At 39.5% G+C, this 17,021-nt stretch overlaps 1 protein-coding gene across 1 annotated transcript; it reads left to right on the forward strand.

The window, feature by feature from the left end:
• Window positions 1-6,039: 6,039 nt before the first annotated feature.
• LOC119726701 (acid-sensing ion channel 1A-like) lies at window positions 6,040-14,263 on the forward strand. Its single transcript, XM_038198501.1, has 8 exons — window positions 6,040-6,541; window positions 8,410-8,576; window positions 9,419-9,548; window positions 10,215-10,405; window positions 10,673-10,883; window positions 11,083-11,242; window positions 11,714-11,805; window positions 13,397-14,263. Exons 1-8 carry the CDS (start codon window positions 6,223-6,225, stop codon window positions 13,624-13,626), a joined length of 1,500 nt encoding a protein of 499 aa, XP_038054429.1. The 5' UTR covers window positions 6,040-6,222; the 3' UTR covers window positions 13,627-14,263.
• Window positions 14,264-17,021: the final 2,758 nt, after the last annotated feature.

A 17,021-nucleotide genomic window follows, 5' to 3' on the forward strand; every position in this document is an offset into this window, starting at 1 on the left:
TTGTTTTATTTACTGTTTATTTCAGTTTTTATTTATTGATTTTTTTTTATCAAATAGTTTGTTTTGGTTTACTAACTTTACTAAAAACCTGTTTTTGTTTAAATTTGCATATGTATCATGTGGTGTAACCGTGTTTTTGAGGGGTTCTAAAATTATATCCAAATTGATGAATAGAGCCCCCTCCCCCCCCCCCAAAAAAAAATCCAATTAATTTATTAAAGTCCGGTCATACATCTGTCAAAGAAACACTTTTTTGTCACATAAATCCTCAAAATTAGTAAAATAGAAAAGGAAAATAATTATATGAATATCTGGTTTTGGGCACAAAAAATAAAAGGATCGAAAGTAAGGTCACAGAAATGTACAAGTATTAAACGCCATTACAAAATGTCGAATGGTACTACGCACAAACAATGTCACCGTGCACGGGTGGCCAGTTGACCGGCCGCGCTTGCGGCGCATAGCCCGGTAGTCGACACACGGAAAATCGCTCTGCACTCTATCGTTGTGGGACAAATGAGCTCAACCTTTCGTAAGGTATTTCCAACCCAAACTTGTCAAAAATGAACGCTAGTTTCTTGTGGATGTACCTGAGATCATTCAAAATGCCGTTCAAAAACTCTGGCTCCCTTTGGAACATCACAACTTCCAGAAAAACGGTGTAATTTCACTGTTAATTGTCTGGCTGCACAGTATTAGACCGCGCACAAGTAGGCCTACGCGTTATGCGTGGGATCGGGCGGGGGACGGGTCGGTCTCGCGATCGCCCGGCACACCACACTCAACACGTGTGGGCCACGTCCATTTTATCGAAAAATAGGGGTGTTGGTATTACAAAGTAGGTGGTTTCAATTGCACAGCCCATCCATTTCATAATTGTTTTGTGTTTTCACTTCATCGGAGGTTTATTTATTTAGTTTTACATTATAAATATTTATAAACTGATCTCAACCGAAATTATTATTTCATTTTATTCACTTAATGGCGGTGCACGTCTGAATGACGATCCTGCCAGTACCCTGCCCTGATCATAATGGAACGTGCTACATGTCGTTGATGAAAAGAAAATGGCTAATGTGTCCATGTACGTGATGTATGGGATGGCTCGAGTAACTGCGATGTTTACAAAATCCTTGCGATGATTATGGGTGGATTTTACGAAGGTTTTCGACTTACTTTTGTTGATTTTTTTTGCAACAAAATCGTTCAAACATCGGGATGACAAGTTAAGAAATCAAGTATATAAAATTTTGATTGACAAGATTTTACTGTTGGCTTTATGTAGACAAAAACTGGAGTCGACAATTAATGAGCTTACAAATTTACCGAGGAGCGCTATTATTCGCGCGCCAGAAACCGTGTTGAGGAGCGCGAAGGAGCGCGATCGCGCTCGCGCTCCTTAAAAATGAAGGCCTGTTACAAATCAAAAAAGCCCAAATTCTTGGTACAGATTGTCTACCAAGAGCTTTGAAATATTTGGCGTGAATGTCGTGATCGTAAAAGTGTTTCTTGAACGGGTACCCAGGTATCCGTGTTTTTGGTCAATCGGGTATCCGATTCCTGTACTTCCCATAAATCCACACTCCTATCTTCTTTACTATGTAGGGTGGCGATGCTATCTTTCTTTGGTCGGAATGGCCTTGTTCACAAGTATGCATATATCGTGCAATACAATGCCCCAAATTTTTGGTTTTTATTTTAAAATGTGGATACGTACATTTGTTAGCATAGCCTCATGATTTATCCAAATTAGTAAGCCGCCCTTACACACCAAACATCCTTCAGTGGGATAAGGTTACAACTCACCTAAGCACAATACAGTACATGCTGCGTACGTTGAGATGAAAAGTTCCACTTTGGGGGTTGACAAATCCAACCCCCCCCAAGTCTCGGTTTAGATAATGAACCTGGTTGATCCTACGTCAGTGGTTATAATGACCATAAATGTATTTGTTAGCCTCGCACTCAGGAAAGAGTAAGGGATTTTGAGACTATGTTCATGTACAGATTACACTGAAATAACCAATATATCTGTTAAAAGACCCCAACAAATGTTGGTACAGATTAATTACCAACAACAGATTTTGTTTCACAAATGTAAGTTTTGCATGTTTAGGATGTCACCATTAGACTTCCAAGCTCAACCTGATGAAAGATTTTTCAAGGGATTGTATGTGAATGGGCCATTTCATTTTCAATTTAGCTACCAAAGGAACTGTGCTTAACCCTCCTACTATTTAAGCAGTCACAGACAGTCAAAATTTCCATCAAATTTCCCTGCTATACTTTCTGCGGCTAGTCACCAATAGTGACATCATATGTCAAGCAAGCACTGTGTCTATAGTCACATTCAGTCAACAGACAAAAGCAGACAAGTTGTAGGCACAGCTGGTTTATCAAAGCTGTATCAAGTTACATAAACAGTCACAGCCAGTCAATCCTGATTTATGTCGGGCGGGGAGCTCTTAACTGTTGAAAACAATCACTTGAGTGATTTTGACTGAAAGGACAACTTGGCACAAAATGTATGTTTGCATAGGAGGTTAATGAATTCGTAGCATACAGCTCATGTCAGTTATGATTATGGCAGTGAAATGAGCATGGACTGTATGTTCAACCTTTATAATGGGTGCAGTCAAATTTGCTACTCTTGCAAAATGTTGTTGATCATTTTATGCTGTAAAGTCTATTATACCATGCTGTTGTTTATCTTTTGCTTTTAAGACAACATTTTTTTTCTTGGATGGTTCAGAGTTTGAATTGAGTAGATTAGTTAGAGTAGTCTGTTATTTTGCTTACAAATGGAAAGTGAGATGAGCCTTTTAACAAATATATTTTTATGAAAGAAACAGATTTGGTCAAATCTGGGGAAATATTTGCCAAAAGTATAGCTTTGCTTGTATTTAAGCATGAAATCATTGATATGACATGTAGTTATTAATTTTTTTTTTAATTTTACTGTTTTAGTAAAATAGATGCAATGCATGCTGTAGCAATTTGAAAATCATGAGAGAACAGTGGCGTTACAATTTAAAGTAGCTCAATTTATTACTTGAAGAACTTTACAATTTTCACTATAAAATTTAGAATATTGTTGTTTGTCAATACAAAATTAATTTCTAGAGTATTTTTAAAAGTGATGATATTTAAAAAAAAAAAATCCGTTTGAGACTTTAGTTTGTGTTAAATACGTTTCTAAAAATGTACAAGAAATACCTGATACTTGTATTCAGTGTCCTCTATAGAAAATCACGATGTTTTTAAACCATAATGTGAGGAAAAAACTAAGTTCATATCGAAGTGCCAATCATGCCTTGTTAATTACAATTATTTAATTAAATCGTTTTAATACTTCATAGTAATGTTTGTGTCTATTTTTTAAATAAATAAGTAAATATACTTGTCTATATTGAAATATACACATTTAGATATGATTGATATCAGTTTTATCACCAAAATATATGAAGTTTTGACTAAACTTGTTTAAAACTTTACAACTTTAAAGTTTTACACAATTTTTAAAAAAAGAATCGTAGATTATAAAAGTGTATTGAATCAATTGGAATTATATTTTGATTCCTAATGATTAAAAGTTATGAATAGTTATTGGAGCAGCTGATATAGGCTTAATTAACAACTGGTGTTTGTTTGGCTTTGCTTTGTTGGAAATAGGAAATTTTACGTAAAGTAAACAATCTTTGAAAAGAGATGTCTGTGATTATTGTTTAGCATTATTGTGATAGTCATGGCATACACTCTGAAATAAACTAGTATACAATCGAAGAATACTGTGACATGCGACTCCTTCATTTGTTCATTACCTCCGTCAACGAGGTTATGTTTTCATCGGCGTTGGTTTGTTTGTCGGTTGGTTGGTTTGTCTGTGAACAAGATAACTCAAAAAGTTATGGACAGATTTTCATAAAATTTCTTTTAGGGGTGGTCCTTGGCACAAGTACAAATCAATTAGATTTTGGAAGTGATCCGGATCTGGGTCTGGATGCAGGATTTGTTTTGGAGGATTCTTCACCATTTATGCGAGTATTTCGTTCGGGTGAACTGACAATATGGCGGTGAATTGTTCAGCCTTGGCGGAGGTTAGCGCTCTCTGAGTGCTTTCTAGTTGTGAGAAGTACTGCGTTCCAATGCTTCCCTTTTCGTTTTGTTTATCTCTTTCAGTGCAGTTATTGTTGTACACTGAGGGTAGATTCGTAAAATGATGGAGGTTTTCCAACGAATTTCACCATTCTTAGTTTATTCATGTGGGACATACCTTAGGGGCAGCACAGGGCCTAGGGCCTATCCACTCGGCAACATTTCGTCTTTTTTTTTGAGTAAATGAATACGCCAACACCGCACAAACTTACACAAATATACATGCTCCCATTTTAACCATGTTTACGTGTTTAAACAAAAATAGTAACTCAGTCCACTTTTTCATAAAAAAAGTTTCCTCTGGTCCAAAAACCTTGACACACTACTGTCCCTGATATCACTTTCTTGACGCCCATAAAAATGCCCACCTCATTAATTCATCATACACTGCGTATTGGAGTTCCGATTCTTGCTTCACTTTGTGAGAAGAGCAAACGTTTTTTTTACTTTTGATATTCCTTCTCATTTGGTTTTTCGGCAATTTGTGTTTCTCAATACGTAGGCCTAATAGTTTTAGCTTTTCCCGTAAGTTTTCATGCTTTGGTCTGTCTTGGTCCAACTGTCCGTGTGTAAACTCTTCTTGTTATTGTTTGTGTTAGTCCGTCCAAAGCATCTCGCCACAAGCCTAGGCTTGCACGAGAGAACTCCTCCATACCTACATGTATTTTCGCCTCTTACACCTTTTTGACAATTCCATTTACTTATTCATTTAATTATTCGTGTATTTTCCGCTTATATTTCTCAGTTGGTATGGAAATACATGTGAGTTTGAATTGAAAGTAATGTTGAAAAAAAAAGAGGAGGCCAGAAAATGACCCGCAAAGCCCTTTTACTGGAATGTGGAGAATAAATAGGCCCTATGATGTTTAATGATGACTTCAATCTCTGCTGAGTAGAGAGAACTGGTTGAAAAAAGTGCACGCAATCGGTTTGTTCATTGATAATCACATCATGTCATCTGCTATTCTCCAGTGTAAGATTTTGCAGGTGACACGTCAACAATTAAACTCTTTTTCATTTTGAAAAGCAATAAGACTTGCAAATTGCTTTCTGACTGATTTGACCTGTAATATACTAATATAAAAAAATAAAGGCGGTATGATGTTTCGAACTTAACAAGTTGTGCTTCAGAGGCAAAAAAAAATAATGAAAAATCTTGTGCAAGTGGGCGTTTGTTTAATTTTGGTGTACCATGGGCGTTGCGTGCTCTCTCTCCCCCCCCCCCAACAAGCAAAAAAAAAAGGAAAAAAAGAGGGAAAAGGGGGAAAAAGGAAAGAAAAAGAGGCGTGAAGTTATTATTGTTGTTAATTTAATGGGGGGGGGGCTAATGTCCCTGCCCACCCTCGGAAAAAAATTATCAATCGGGGAATGCTGGAAAATATAGGGATTTTGGGGGAAAATGTGCTTTGCCCCCCCCCCCCGAAAAAAATCCTGGCGACGCCCCCATGGATGTATCCCTTCCCGTGCTCAATAAAGAACTATTTATAAATGATGGAGTAAACCAATATGCACTTACTCAAAGGTTAATGGAAGTGCCCTTGAATGCGCTCGATAATTTCATTATCATTCCACAAAGGGCATCATGAAAATGGCAAGCCCTCTAATTTGCGCGAGAGTGCATCCATAATTAATCTAACCAAACTCACTCTTAGTTTGAAGTCTCCATGGTTACAATAATAATCCTACGCATCCCTAGTCATGGTGAGCCCTGATTTAATCAGCAATAGCCAATCAACGTGGAGATAAGAACACCCTCACGTGACGAGAACCAATTATTATCAAACCTTCTGATTGGACAATATTTACACAGTCGATTTGTGTAACAGGTAGCAACCTGAAGAGTTATGTTATAGGTATATCAGATCTTTTTTTCGCAAAGCTCCACATGGTAGATTATTTGCTGCTTCAATAGATAAATGTCCAGTGGATGTTTGGTTACAACATGGTTACAAGGAGAACAAGACTAGTTCATCTACAGACAAAATCCTTGTAGGCCTATATTTGACTTCACTTTTCTTAAAGCAAAATCGAAAAACCATTAAAGGAACTGACTGACTCCCGTCGACCATGGGCTGTTACAAACGCTGTTACCTCCGCCACTGGGCGCTGGCGGTTACGGACCTTCACGGAGTCAAACACATCGCCGGGGACGGCGGCATCCTACGCCGTCTGATGTGGGCGGTGTTCTTCCTAGCCGCGCTGGTCATTTTCCTGTACCAAGCCACGCAGACCATGATCCACTTCTTCGAGTCGCACCACATCACCAAAGTGGACATCTCCTACCGGAAAAAGCTGGACTTTCCGGCCGTGACCGTCTGCAACTTCAACAAGTACCGGGAGTCGGCGCTGACGGAGCGAGACATCAGAAATGTCGGCTACCATTTGGGTGAGTTGCCAAATATTTGTATCTTTTCCATTTGAATACTTTTAGACAAGATAAGTTTGCGGTATCACCATGTAAATAAATCTCTTTTGTGAGTATGTGTGGTTCTGAAAAGAACCGGAGGGACTCAACGTTTCGAACAGTTTGCTCTGCCCGTCGTCAGGAGAATGAGTTCCAACGATGATGCGATGTTGAGATTGCATCCTTCTCACGCCTCACCGCACCCATCCTTATAACATCGCATCATCGGGCTGGGGGGGGGTCCCCCCCCACACACACACATTCCCAGTGCGCCCCCCCCCCCCCCCCGGCCAGGTGCCCCCACCAAAAATCTGAAATTTGCAGCTTGCCAAGGAAGTGTCTTTTTAGGTTTTTTTTTGCATCAGTGCCATGAACGCGCAATGCACCCCACCTGACACGTGCCCCCATCCCACCCCATGCCTAGACCTGTAACTGTTCATGCATAAATTTACGAAGTCTTTTGTCACAAGGCAAATAAGGATTTAATGAAAGATATTGTTTGTATACGGATAAGTTACATCATTGTTGTAAACAGAGAAAATAATGCAAATCTTGTTGGAACACATTCAGTGATTCATTCACACCTTCAATAATGTAGTCTGTGTTATGGTCCGCCAATATGATATTTTCGTCTCCAGAAACAAAAAAAGTCAATAAATACGTAGTATATTTATGTAAAAGTAAATCGGGTCAAGAAATCGGGTCTTTTTCACAGTATTTGGCAAATTGGCAGAGGCGGGGGTAAACACTCTAAAAAAAAATCATCGATATTAACGAATCAATTTTAATATTAAAAACCTTCCGTCACTTCCGCCCTCTCCATTGTCAATAGACCTCATGGGATAATTATCTCACAGGCTTGTCCTTTTTTGGGTTTCAATTTAGTAACAATGAATGCAAAATGGTCTACCCAAGCTTACCCTAGCGATGCAAAGACCATAAGGTCTGCACACTCTCTCCTCTTTGGCACTGCAAACTAATTTTATCCTCCCTCGTGAAGTTCCCTCGGGGATAGAGATCGGAAGAAGACGAATTGCATACACGTTGCGATATTGACAGATAATTAAACGAAATCCATTACCGTGCATCATAGCTGCAATCTGCTTGAAATTACGCCATATAGGTCATCATGGCTCGAAGTGGTTGCCGGAGATTAAAAACAGGTTTATCACTGTAAACAGTCGTTGACCCTGAATGAGTTAATTGAACTGTCCAATCACTCTTACGTCAACGCTGTGGTTGAAGCGCCACAAAATTACTGAATGCGTCTCCTCTTTGTCTCCAAGGCAACGAGATCAATGAAAAGGACACTTCAATTAGCTGCATCGTTCATGTAGTAATTAAATTGCCATAGACAATTATGATTAATCACTTTAAAAATATAGAAGCATAAAATACACTGTAAAACTCTTCAAGTTGTTCAAGACACAAGAGTAATATTTCTCTCCACTTGAAGATGATAATTATACTAAAAGGAGTCTTAAAGCCCGTCCTCCCCCCCCCCCCCAAAAGAAAAACTCCGGTAGGCCTACATTGCAAAAATGAGCAAATATCGGCCCAAATGTCAACCAGATTTCTCAGGAATACAACAAGCTTAAAGTCATACTCCCAGCGAGGACCCTTCATTTATACAAACCATGTGGAAACCCAATTGAGACAAAAATGGCAGCCGGCAAATGTTGACTTGGCTTGCGTGGACAAATTGGAACCTATTTAAAAACATGTCTTAACATTGACAGTAAAATGCAATGCCATGCCATGCCTACTAATGAGAAACTTACTTTCATTTTGAAAATTATGCAGGCCTATCGAAAATCTTGGAAATCCTTTCCTTGTTTTTTTGGTTACAGGCATCGTCGACAAGGACCACAATCTCATCAACCCGCATCTGTACACGGAGGAATTCAGGCAGAAGATGGCGGCTGTTGATTGGTCGGTGCAAGATATTGACTCTAACTACAACATGACGGAGTTTACCAACCGTACAGGGCACCAGTTGGATGAGATGATAGTGGAGGTGGGGTTCGGGACTATAGTCAAACCTGCATTTTTAATTGTTTTTAATGTCAACTGCAAGAAGAGGCTACCTGCCCAGTATAGATAGCTTTTGGCGTTCCCTTGAAATGCGTATAGGTTGACGTTGGGAACGCCAAAAGCTTGTTTTATTGTGAAGGTTTAGCCTATTATCCAGGTGGACACACAAACGACAGGTTAAACCTTAGTCCCGAATCTTGTCTTCACAATTATTTCTTCTTTATGAAGGCTCCAGTAGAATCGTTATTTTCATTGTCAGGTCCTGATTACCTATTTTCAATCTAATCATTCTGGTTTGAGTAGGTCTAGGCTAGTTGACGAACAAACATCATCCGAGTAAAATGAGGATGCGTGACAGTGCCTATGATTCTCGAATACATGTACTCAATATTTTGTATTAATGGACATTACATCAACAATTTATTTAGAAGCATGCCTTTTGTGTGGTCTGTTAATATCCTAAAAGGCCAAATGCCTTAAATTACAAATAGCTATTCTCGATCCTTTGCGGATCCAGGAAACCCCAGTTGAAGTCCCTTCCATCTTTCTTGATTTTGCTGAATAAGCCTCGCCCATCTTAGCCCATCCCATGTCTATGAAAAGTAGTTGTCGCCAGATTGTTCGCTTGCAGATGATTGACAACCGCGACCATTTCATCGAGATGATTGAAAATGTTTGGTACGCTATGTTTAAAAAGTCTGCCCCTCTGATTTCTATACACACCCATATGATAACTTGTACGTTATTTTGTGACCTTTTGTGACCTTTTTTGTGACCTCATTTGTTAGTTTCCAACTTTTTGGCTGCTCTTTTTTTTACCTGTAGTGCTCTTGGAAGGACGAACCCTGTTCTCCCGCCGACTTCCACCACATCTTCACCCATCTTGGAAACTGCTACACCTTCAACCATGTCGACTTAAAGGAAGAGCGTCATTCCTCGATTTCTGCGGGAGCAGGTTTGTATCAAACTTATCAAAAACGATTTGTGCAACCCTTGAACAATTAAAAAAACCCAAATAAAACAGTTTTGGTCCACAAGGGCCAACGCCGTAGAATTTCTATGGAATAATTGAAATGCTTAATGTATCTCAGTTACCTTAATAAGAGTATTCTTTTCATTGCTTTATCTAGGTGTGTTTCAGAACGTCAATGCTAATGACAATTTCTATATTCATGCATAAAAGAGTATTTGATGAAGGTGAAATTTTGATTCTTAGTGACTCATGTTGACAAAGACTTTTGTTGTGGTTGTGTTTCGTGATTGGGCAAGCATACCGGCTTTGCACAGTGAGCTGCACCAGGAAGTTTTACAAGGTTCCCCGGTAAGAAAATAACTGCATGGTAACAAGTGCCTGTCACTCGCTCGTATACCTACCATCATATCTACGGGCACTGGTGACTGCTGGTTGTCTCTTTCACAACATATTTTGAAGGAAAAGGATTCTCGAGAAGGCTATGTGGGTACCTACCATCTTCATGCACGGCGATGGGCACGTGCGATGTCGTTACGCTGAAATGTAGGCGGCAGATGACGGTAGTCCAATTTTGATCACGGCAGTTAATTAACAACTTAGTTAACGCCAACAGTTACATATCAACCGTCCCATCTCGTCTCCTTGCAGCCAATGGTTTGAAATTGACCCTGGACATTCAGGAGGAGGAGTACACGCCTAGCAACGACCTAGACGGAGCAGCCGAGGATGCAGGAATCAAATGGATGCTGCATCATCCTTCAGAACCACCTTACGTCAAGGAGCTGGGCTTTGGGGCCGGGCCCGGCCACCATACCTTCGTCGCTGTTCGTCATGAGGAGGTAGGCCTATACATAGCCAAATACATAATCGCTCAAATTGTGACGTCACTCAGACGTCGCCGGGTCGCTGTGGATAAATTCAAACGTACCGCATCGTTAAACCGAAGTTGTGTTGAGTCAATCATTTCAGTCACTCACATAAGGCAAATCAAAAGTCACGTCTGAACTAACAGGGGATGAACTTACCACTTGACTGTGAGACCGAAGATTTGTGACTGATGGACTGGACTTACTATATAGGCCTAACTGTTGTTTCTTTGCTTATAGGTACAGAGTCTGCCTTACCCCTACACTACGTGCATGGAGAACACAGCGGGCCTTCTAGACTACTTCGACCATTATTCGCTGCAGGCGTGCCGGATCGAGTGTGAGACCCAGATTGTAGTAGAGCGATGCGGGTGCAAGCTGGTCGAACAACCGGGGGACGCCAGGGTCTGCAACCCGGCCGAGTCACACGAATGCGCTCACATCGTGCTGGGTTGGTTGAACTTGAAGTCTATTAAGAAGTATTCAAATATTGAAACTTTTTTTAAAGAGTTTCAGGTTTTGTGTGTTATCCAAAACGTTCAATTCAACTTGAACTGACCTCCAATTGTCAGACTTTGCTCAAGTCGGGTCGTTCCCGTGCTTGGTTGGTCGAGTATTATATCATTCTCCTTTATGCATATATCATACAGTTCAAGCAGTGGCGGGCCACATAGATACCCCCTGCAAGTGCGATTCCCCATGCGAGGTTGAAGGCTACCCCTTCGTAAATACCAACGTCAAGCTACGCGCCAGGTACATAGAGAGAATATACAGCAACACCACGCACAACTTCTCTGCCGATTACATACAGTAAGTGCAACATTCGACGTTCTTCCTGCTGGATTAAGCATGGGTCGTTTCGGGAAATCAGAAACAATCAGCACACTGTTTGTTTTCGATATATGTAGCTCTTAATTGTTTATTATGTTGGACATGTTTAAAGTTGGAACCCTTATCCTGACGCTTGAGGGCTCTTTACCCCCGCTATCGAGTTGCATGTCGTGTAGAACTACCAAGTTTACCCCTGCATGGTGGCGCACTTCCAAAACCCTTGAATAGGAAAATGAAAGGGCAAAAATTCAAAACATTTGAAGGATTTTTGGTACATTGATTTCTTAAGAAAATCCCGCGCAAGGGGTCCTGAAGCTCGCCGCGCGACCTTTTACTTTCAGGCTCATTGTGAAAGCCGGTCGGAGTCGTTAAACCAATTTAAAGAATTTGTGCACATTTCAGCCTAAGTTGTAAAGTGTAAATAATAACATGTTGTGTGTTTTTGTCCAGGAACAATCTCGTGCTTCTATCTATTTATTACGAGGCCCTCAATGCTGAGACTGTGACACAGCTTCCTGAGGTGACCATACCTAGCCTGCTAGGTAAGAGAGATGGTGACTTTATGATTTTTAATATCACCGGTGAATTATCATTCAGGAGAAAAGCAGGGTTCAACCTTAACTTTTTTCACTAGCCAGCCAGGCAACTGAAACAGACTCTTAACTAACCCGCGGGCATTTTCGCTAGCCTGCTCTTTGTTTTGTCTTATAAGCAACAATGTGCATACATGTAAAACGGATATCCCGAGGCAATCGTGTTAGTGTTTTTAATAAACAGATCTAATAATTTAACCCTAAACAGTTAATACAATGAGACACAAATTGATACAGGTTTGCCTTCTGAATTTAATTATTTATTTCTTCTTTTCCTTTCATCTTTGCCGTATCTCAATAATTTTCGACTCGCCAGCCGGGCTACTTAAGGAATAGTTTGACTAGCCCACCCCTGTTTTGACTAGCATTTGGCTAGCGTGCTACCGCTATTTAAAGTCGAACCCTGAAAAAAGTCTAACAAAATAACCAAAACTCACTTGCAAAAGTGGAGTAACTGATTGGCCTTAACTAGGGGTTGATCAGAAAGCTTATGATGGCTCTACTTTCTGTGAATAGCTCAGAAGATGTGACATTGATTGGTAAAACAATAATTGTTGAATGGAATTTCACTGCTTAGCACGAAATATTTCATTACAAGTTTTCCTGCTCAGCAAGCCTCGGCTGGGAACCAGTTAAAAGCAGTATACGTCGTGTGCAATTTTGGTTGGTAACCTGTTGGTTTTTTTGGGGGGGGGGTGGGCAAAGGCTTCGCATGCTTAGCAAAACTGTGTGCTTAGAAGCTATGTGAAATTGGCCCCCAGGATTCTATACAGATTGAGTAAAAAAAAACGGAACTCAAATATTGGGACTATTGTTTCAGTAAAATTCTGCATTGTAGCACTTTTAAATGAAAGCCCAATTCATAAGCTTTCTTTTAGTACAAGAATCATTCAAATCACTCACATACTTTTCAAGTTACGAAATTTTAAACACAACCACCTTTTTAAATTTCTGTCCACGGATCACAAAAAAAGGCGTGCGTTCTCTCAGCAAAACGAAAATAATTTACACACATCCCTATGTGATTTGTTTTCGTTTTGCTGAAAGAACACTGACTTGGCCTTTTTGTGGACAGAACTTTAAAACGGTAGTTGTGTTTAAACTCCCATAACTTGAAAAGTACTTTGAAAAGTACTTGCGTGATTTGAATGATTCTTGTACTAACAGAAAGCTTATGAGTTGGGCTTTCACATCCTCGATATTAAAAGTGCTACATGCAGAAACTTCACTAAAACAATAGTTCCGACATTTGGGTTTCGTTTTTTTTTTACTCACCCTGTATTGTGCCATTACCTGCAGTCGTCGCGGTTTCTTTTAACCAAGTTTTGTCTAAGGTCCAGTTCAAAGCTGCTCTTGTCACAATCCATTTAGAATTCTGCTTCAATAATTTTACCATTGAATTGGACTTTTCTTTGAGGGCGTATCCATTCAAGTCGAACTGATACCAAGGTTACATTTTCGCATCTCGTTAGGAAGAACCCTAAGCATGACTCCCCTTATACTGACTAATTCTTTTTATTTTGGGAAACTTCTTTTCCAGCTGCTTTGGGTGGGAACTTTGGCCTGTTCCTTGGGGCCAGCGTCCTGACCATAGTAGAGCTTTTCGAGTATCTCTTCGATGAACTGACAGCGTCCTGCACGGTCGGGAAACGCTCCAATCGCACCGGCAATTCCCGCGCCGTCTTGACGGCCAAGGAGAAGAATACAGCGAATACCACGAATACCGAAATATCGGTCATCAGTGTCGAAGAAGAGATTAAGATCAAATAATAGGGCCTGAAAGTCAAGGTCTCGCCAAGAGCTCGCGGTGGAACCCTTGCTCGGTTTCGCTCGTACCCCCCCCCCCCCCCTTGGTTTGCCTATGGTATTTGATATTCGGTTGCCTTTTATAATTTTTGGCGAAATGATTTTTTTAATTTAAGCACAATCATATTAAAATGTTATATTGTATTCCTCAAGTAAATTAAAGGGGAAACACTTTTCAAGGGTCCCGGAAGCGCTACCAAGAGTGAACTTTTAGGCTGTATACTCTGCAAATAAGTACGGCAGACTGGTGGCGGGACTGTGCCTTTGATGATACAAGCATGGCACTTGGCACACAGTCAGGGTATCTCTTAAGGAAGATATTTTGCTTTAGGGCCATTTTTGGCTTGGCGTCAAACAGAATCAATATTTTTCCTGCATTACCTAAATTATGATCTTTCAAATGGCCTATAGACGATAATAATTTATATTGTTATACCTCTGTCTTAAATACTGTATTTTCATTGGCCTATAGAACGATCACGTGTTAAGTTGATAAAAAGTCACGGCACACTAGGCTGTGAGATATCACGTATGTGATATCCACAGGGAGTGTGCTATGAATTTGTACGTACGGTATGACGGTGTGAAACGCTTGTATCGTTGGTACCCACGCCATTTTCACCATGTTTTCTAACATGAGTGGGAGAGCAGCGAACTAGCAGACGATCAGCTGTTTCGAGCAGTATTAGCACGCGACATGCATGTGAGTTGACGTTCGATTGTCATGATTGTGTTTACTGTAGTTTGTTCACGTGATTTTTCCATCAAAATCAAAAGAATACAAGACAGAGGTATAACAAAACAATTGTTGACTGCTGTGATGTGGGATATGGCGTTTTGAATACCCGAGGTGCGCATAGCACCCTCGGCGAATGATCGAGTAAGTTTCGTTAGGTATGAACGTAGGTCTAGTTGAATCATCTCTCGATTACAATGATGAAAGCAATAGTTTGGAAAATCAGATAGAGAGTAAGTGTATTAAGTACTAAGTTTGTTCAAACATACGTTTTTTTAATGAATCGATATCAAGAAGGAATGTTTCTGGAGCTCATACCTATGCCTTTACCCTTTTCAGGTTATTGTAAATACGGTACATTATATTTAAGCACCTCAGGTCTACTTATAAATGCAAGAGTGTATGATTAATTATAAATGATATTAAAAAGTGCTACAGGGTATAATTAAATTTATTGCGGTCATTCATGACAAAAAACGCATCGATTGATCTGAGGGCCATTGATGAACTAAAGATCGATTCGTGACGTAACTTGCGCATGCGCAATAATTTCCAAGTGGTCGAACTGCGACCATGCAGTTCTGAAGGCTGATCACAAATAGTTGACAGGACAACTGTTCTTACCATTGTTGACTAGCGTATAGACCTTTATCATGCTGTCACCATTTCAGTCATGTTCCCTGTGTTCAATAACAGGACTGAATGGTAATGTTTTTGTGCAAAAAGGAACCAGACTATTTTGCCTTCCAGCCTCGCTTTGATTACATTGATTTGAATGGGAACAAATCAAATGGCTGCAACATGATAATGGTCTATAAGCCTGATGAAGGTCAGTCGGGCCATTGCTAACCACACAGTTTGATCGCACTTTCTCCAATTTTTCCGTAAAAGATTTGGAACGAACATCACTTCGAATGTGTTGTGAAGTAGGATTTCACAAGAGGACCGCATGATAACACGGGATGAAAGTAACAATGGAAACGTCGAATTTGTTTTCTTCTTTTTAACATGATTCTATACACTAGTGTTTCTAATGAAATTAAAGTTAATTAAACATTTGAAGAAATTTAATGATGATAGTTTATTATATAGTATAATATACTATTTTAATGCCAAATATTATTGCACTTTTCAGGCAAATTCATTGTGGACTGAAATAATTCTGCTTTATCGAAATAATAAATAGAGTTATATTTCAAAAATACCTGATTTGAGTTGTAGTGACTTTTAAAGTGGTTTCTGTTTTTCAAAGTTCCACCTTTACACCACTTTCTCTGTCTCTCCAGAAACTACGGTACCTACCGGTCCAGGTTTTCTGTTTCTAAACTCCCACAAGAAAAAAAGACCAGTAATCGTTTTCATAGCTCTCCGTTGTGTCATGTTAAGAATAAAAATGAAAATCTGCATATTCATGTTGGAGTTTCAAACCAACTTGGCTATCCAAGACCCAATTTTCTAAAAAATGATTTCGAATTCAACATTTGTTTCGTTAAATCCCGAAAACTGCCACATTTTTATTCTTTGTCTTAATCGGTGAATTGAGGGTCCATGAAGCAATCTAGTCACCGTAGCCTACTAGTTGATATCGCCGAGAATCATGAAGGAATCTTCGTGTTTTTTTTTAATTAAGGAAAGCAAACGTGCAAGTTCTTAAGTGGGGGCTGCAAACTGACAGTTCAATCAATATGCATGTAGGCCTACAGGGTGAGTAAAAAGGAAATTGACCTTTATTGTTTTTTTTCTCTTAAAAAGCAATCAAATTTGATACACTAGTGAAGTATGTCTCAAAAAGGGCATGTTTTTCTACTCATCTGGAATTTGTTTTTACTGAAATTGATCCATGCTATCAGAAGCATGTTTTACCATATTAAGAACATATTTTTATAGCTGTCCATGGAATGCCATTTGAAGCTGTTTGAGAATTGCAGATGACACACAGGCTTTCAAATACAAAAATGAGATTGTAATCGTTTGCGTTAAGACGGAAACATTACTTTTACTGTCAGATTTTGTGTTTTGAATATGACGAACAAGTCAACTCTTTTATTTCTGAAATATTGTTGGCGATTTTGTCTTTTTTTCCTTTGAAAGTTTTCGTTCATTCATGGAGTTTGAAAAACGTTCATGTTTTGTTGTATATTATGGGTATTCATAAGTTCCTAGAACGGTTAATGATCAGTGGTGGACAGCTGAATTGTGTAATCTCTTTATCAAAATAGACATAGCTTGGGATTAAAGTATGCACATTGCGTGAAATTTTCACAGTTGCTAGTCAATAACATGTACTTTATCCACGTGCTATTTTTTGTGGAACGGAGCGAGTCACATTATTCTTTTACAATATTGTTTTTCTAAACCGGTCTATTTCTTTTGACTCTGCGATCATTGAACAGTCATAGTAATAAGATTCAATGTTGTTCCTGTAACAAAAAAAGGTCAATATTGTCATACTGCGGACCAGCACTCATCCGTTGGTGAATGTGTTGACATCATACGAGTACTGCATAATAATTATGTTTGCAGGGGCTGGTAGCCAAGCAAGATACAGTTACTAGAAACTTTGCAGCGTACAATGGGACGTTGTTTGCCCCGGAGGATATAATCGATGAAAAGAAAAGCATTG

This window comes from Patiria miniata, unplaced genomic scaffold (assembly GCF_015706575.1).
Source record: "Patiria miniata isolate m_02_andy unplaced genomic scaffold, ASM1570657v1 HiC_scaffold_2, whole genome shotgun sequence".
Classification (NCBI taxonomy): Eukaryota; Metazoa; Echinodermata; class Asteroidea; order Valvatida; family Asterinidae; genus Patiria; species Patiria miniata.

What these genes read in the sequence shown, in the direction of transcription:
- LOC119726701 (XM_038198501.1), top strand. Translation starts at nt 6,223, where the DNA reads ATGGGCTGTTACAAACGCTGTTACCTCCGCCACTGGGCGCTGGCGGTT. An exon ending in ATGCGCTCACATCGTGCTGG is followed by an intron (nt 10,884 to 11,082) that starts GTTGGTTGAACT and finishes TATATCATACAG; the next exon opens with TTCAAGCAGTGGCGGGCCAC. An exon ending in TTCTCTGCCGATTACATACA is followed by an intron (nt 11,243 to 11,713) that starts GTAAGTGCAACA and finishes GTTTTTGTCCAG; the next exon opens with GAACAATCTCGTGCTTCTAT.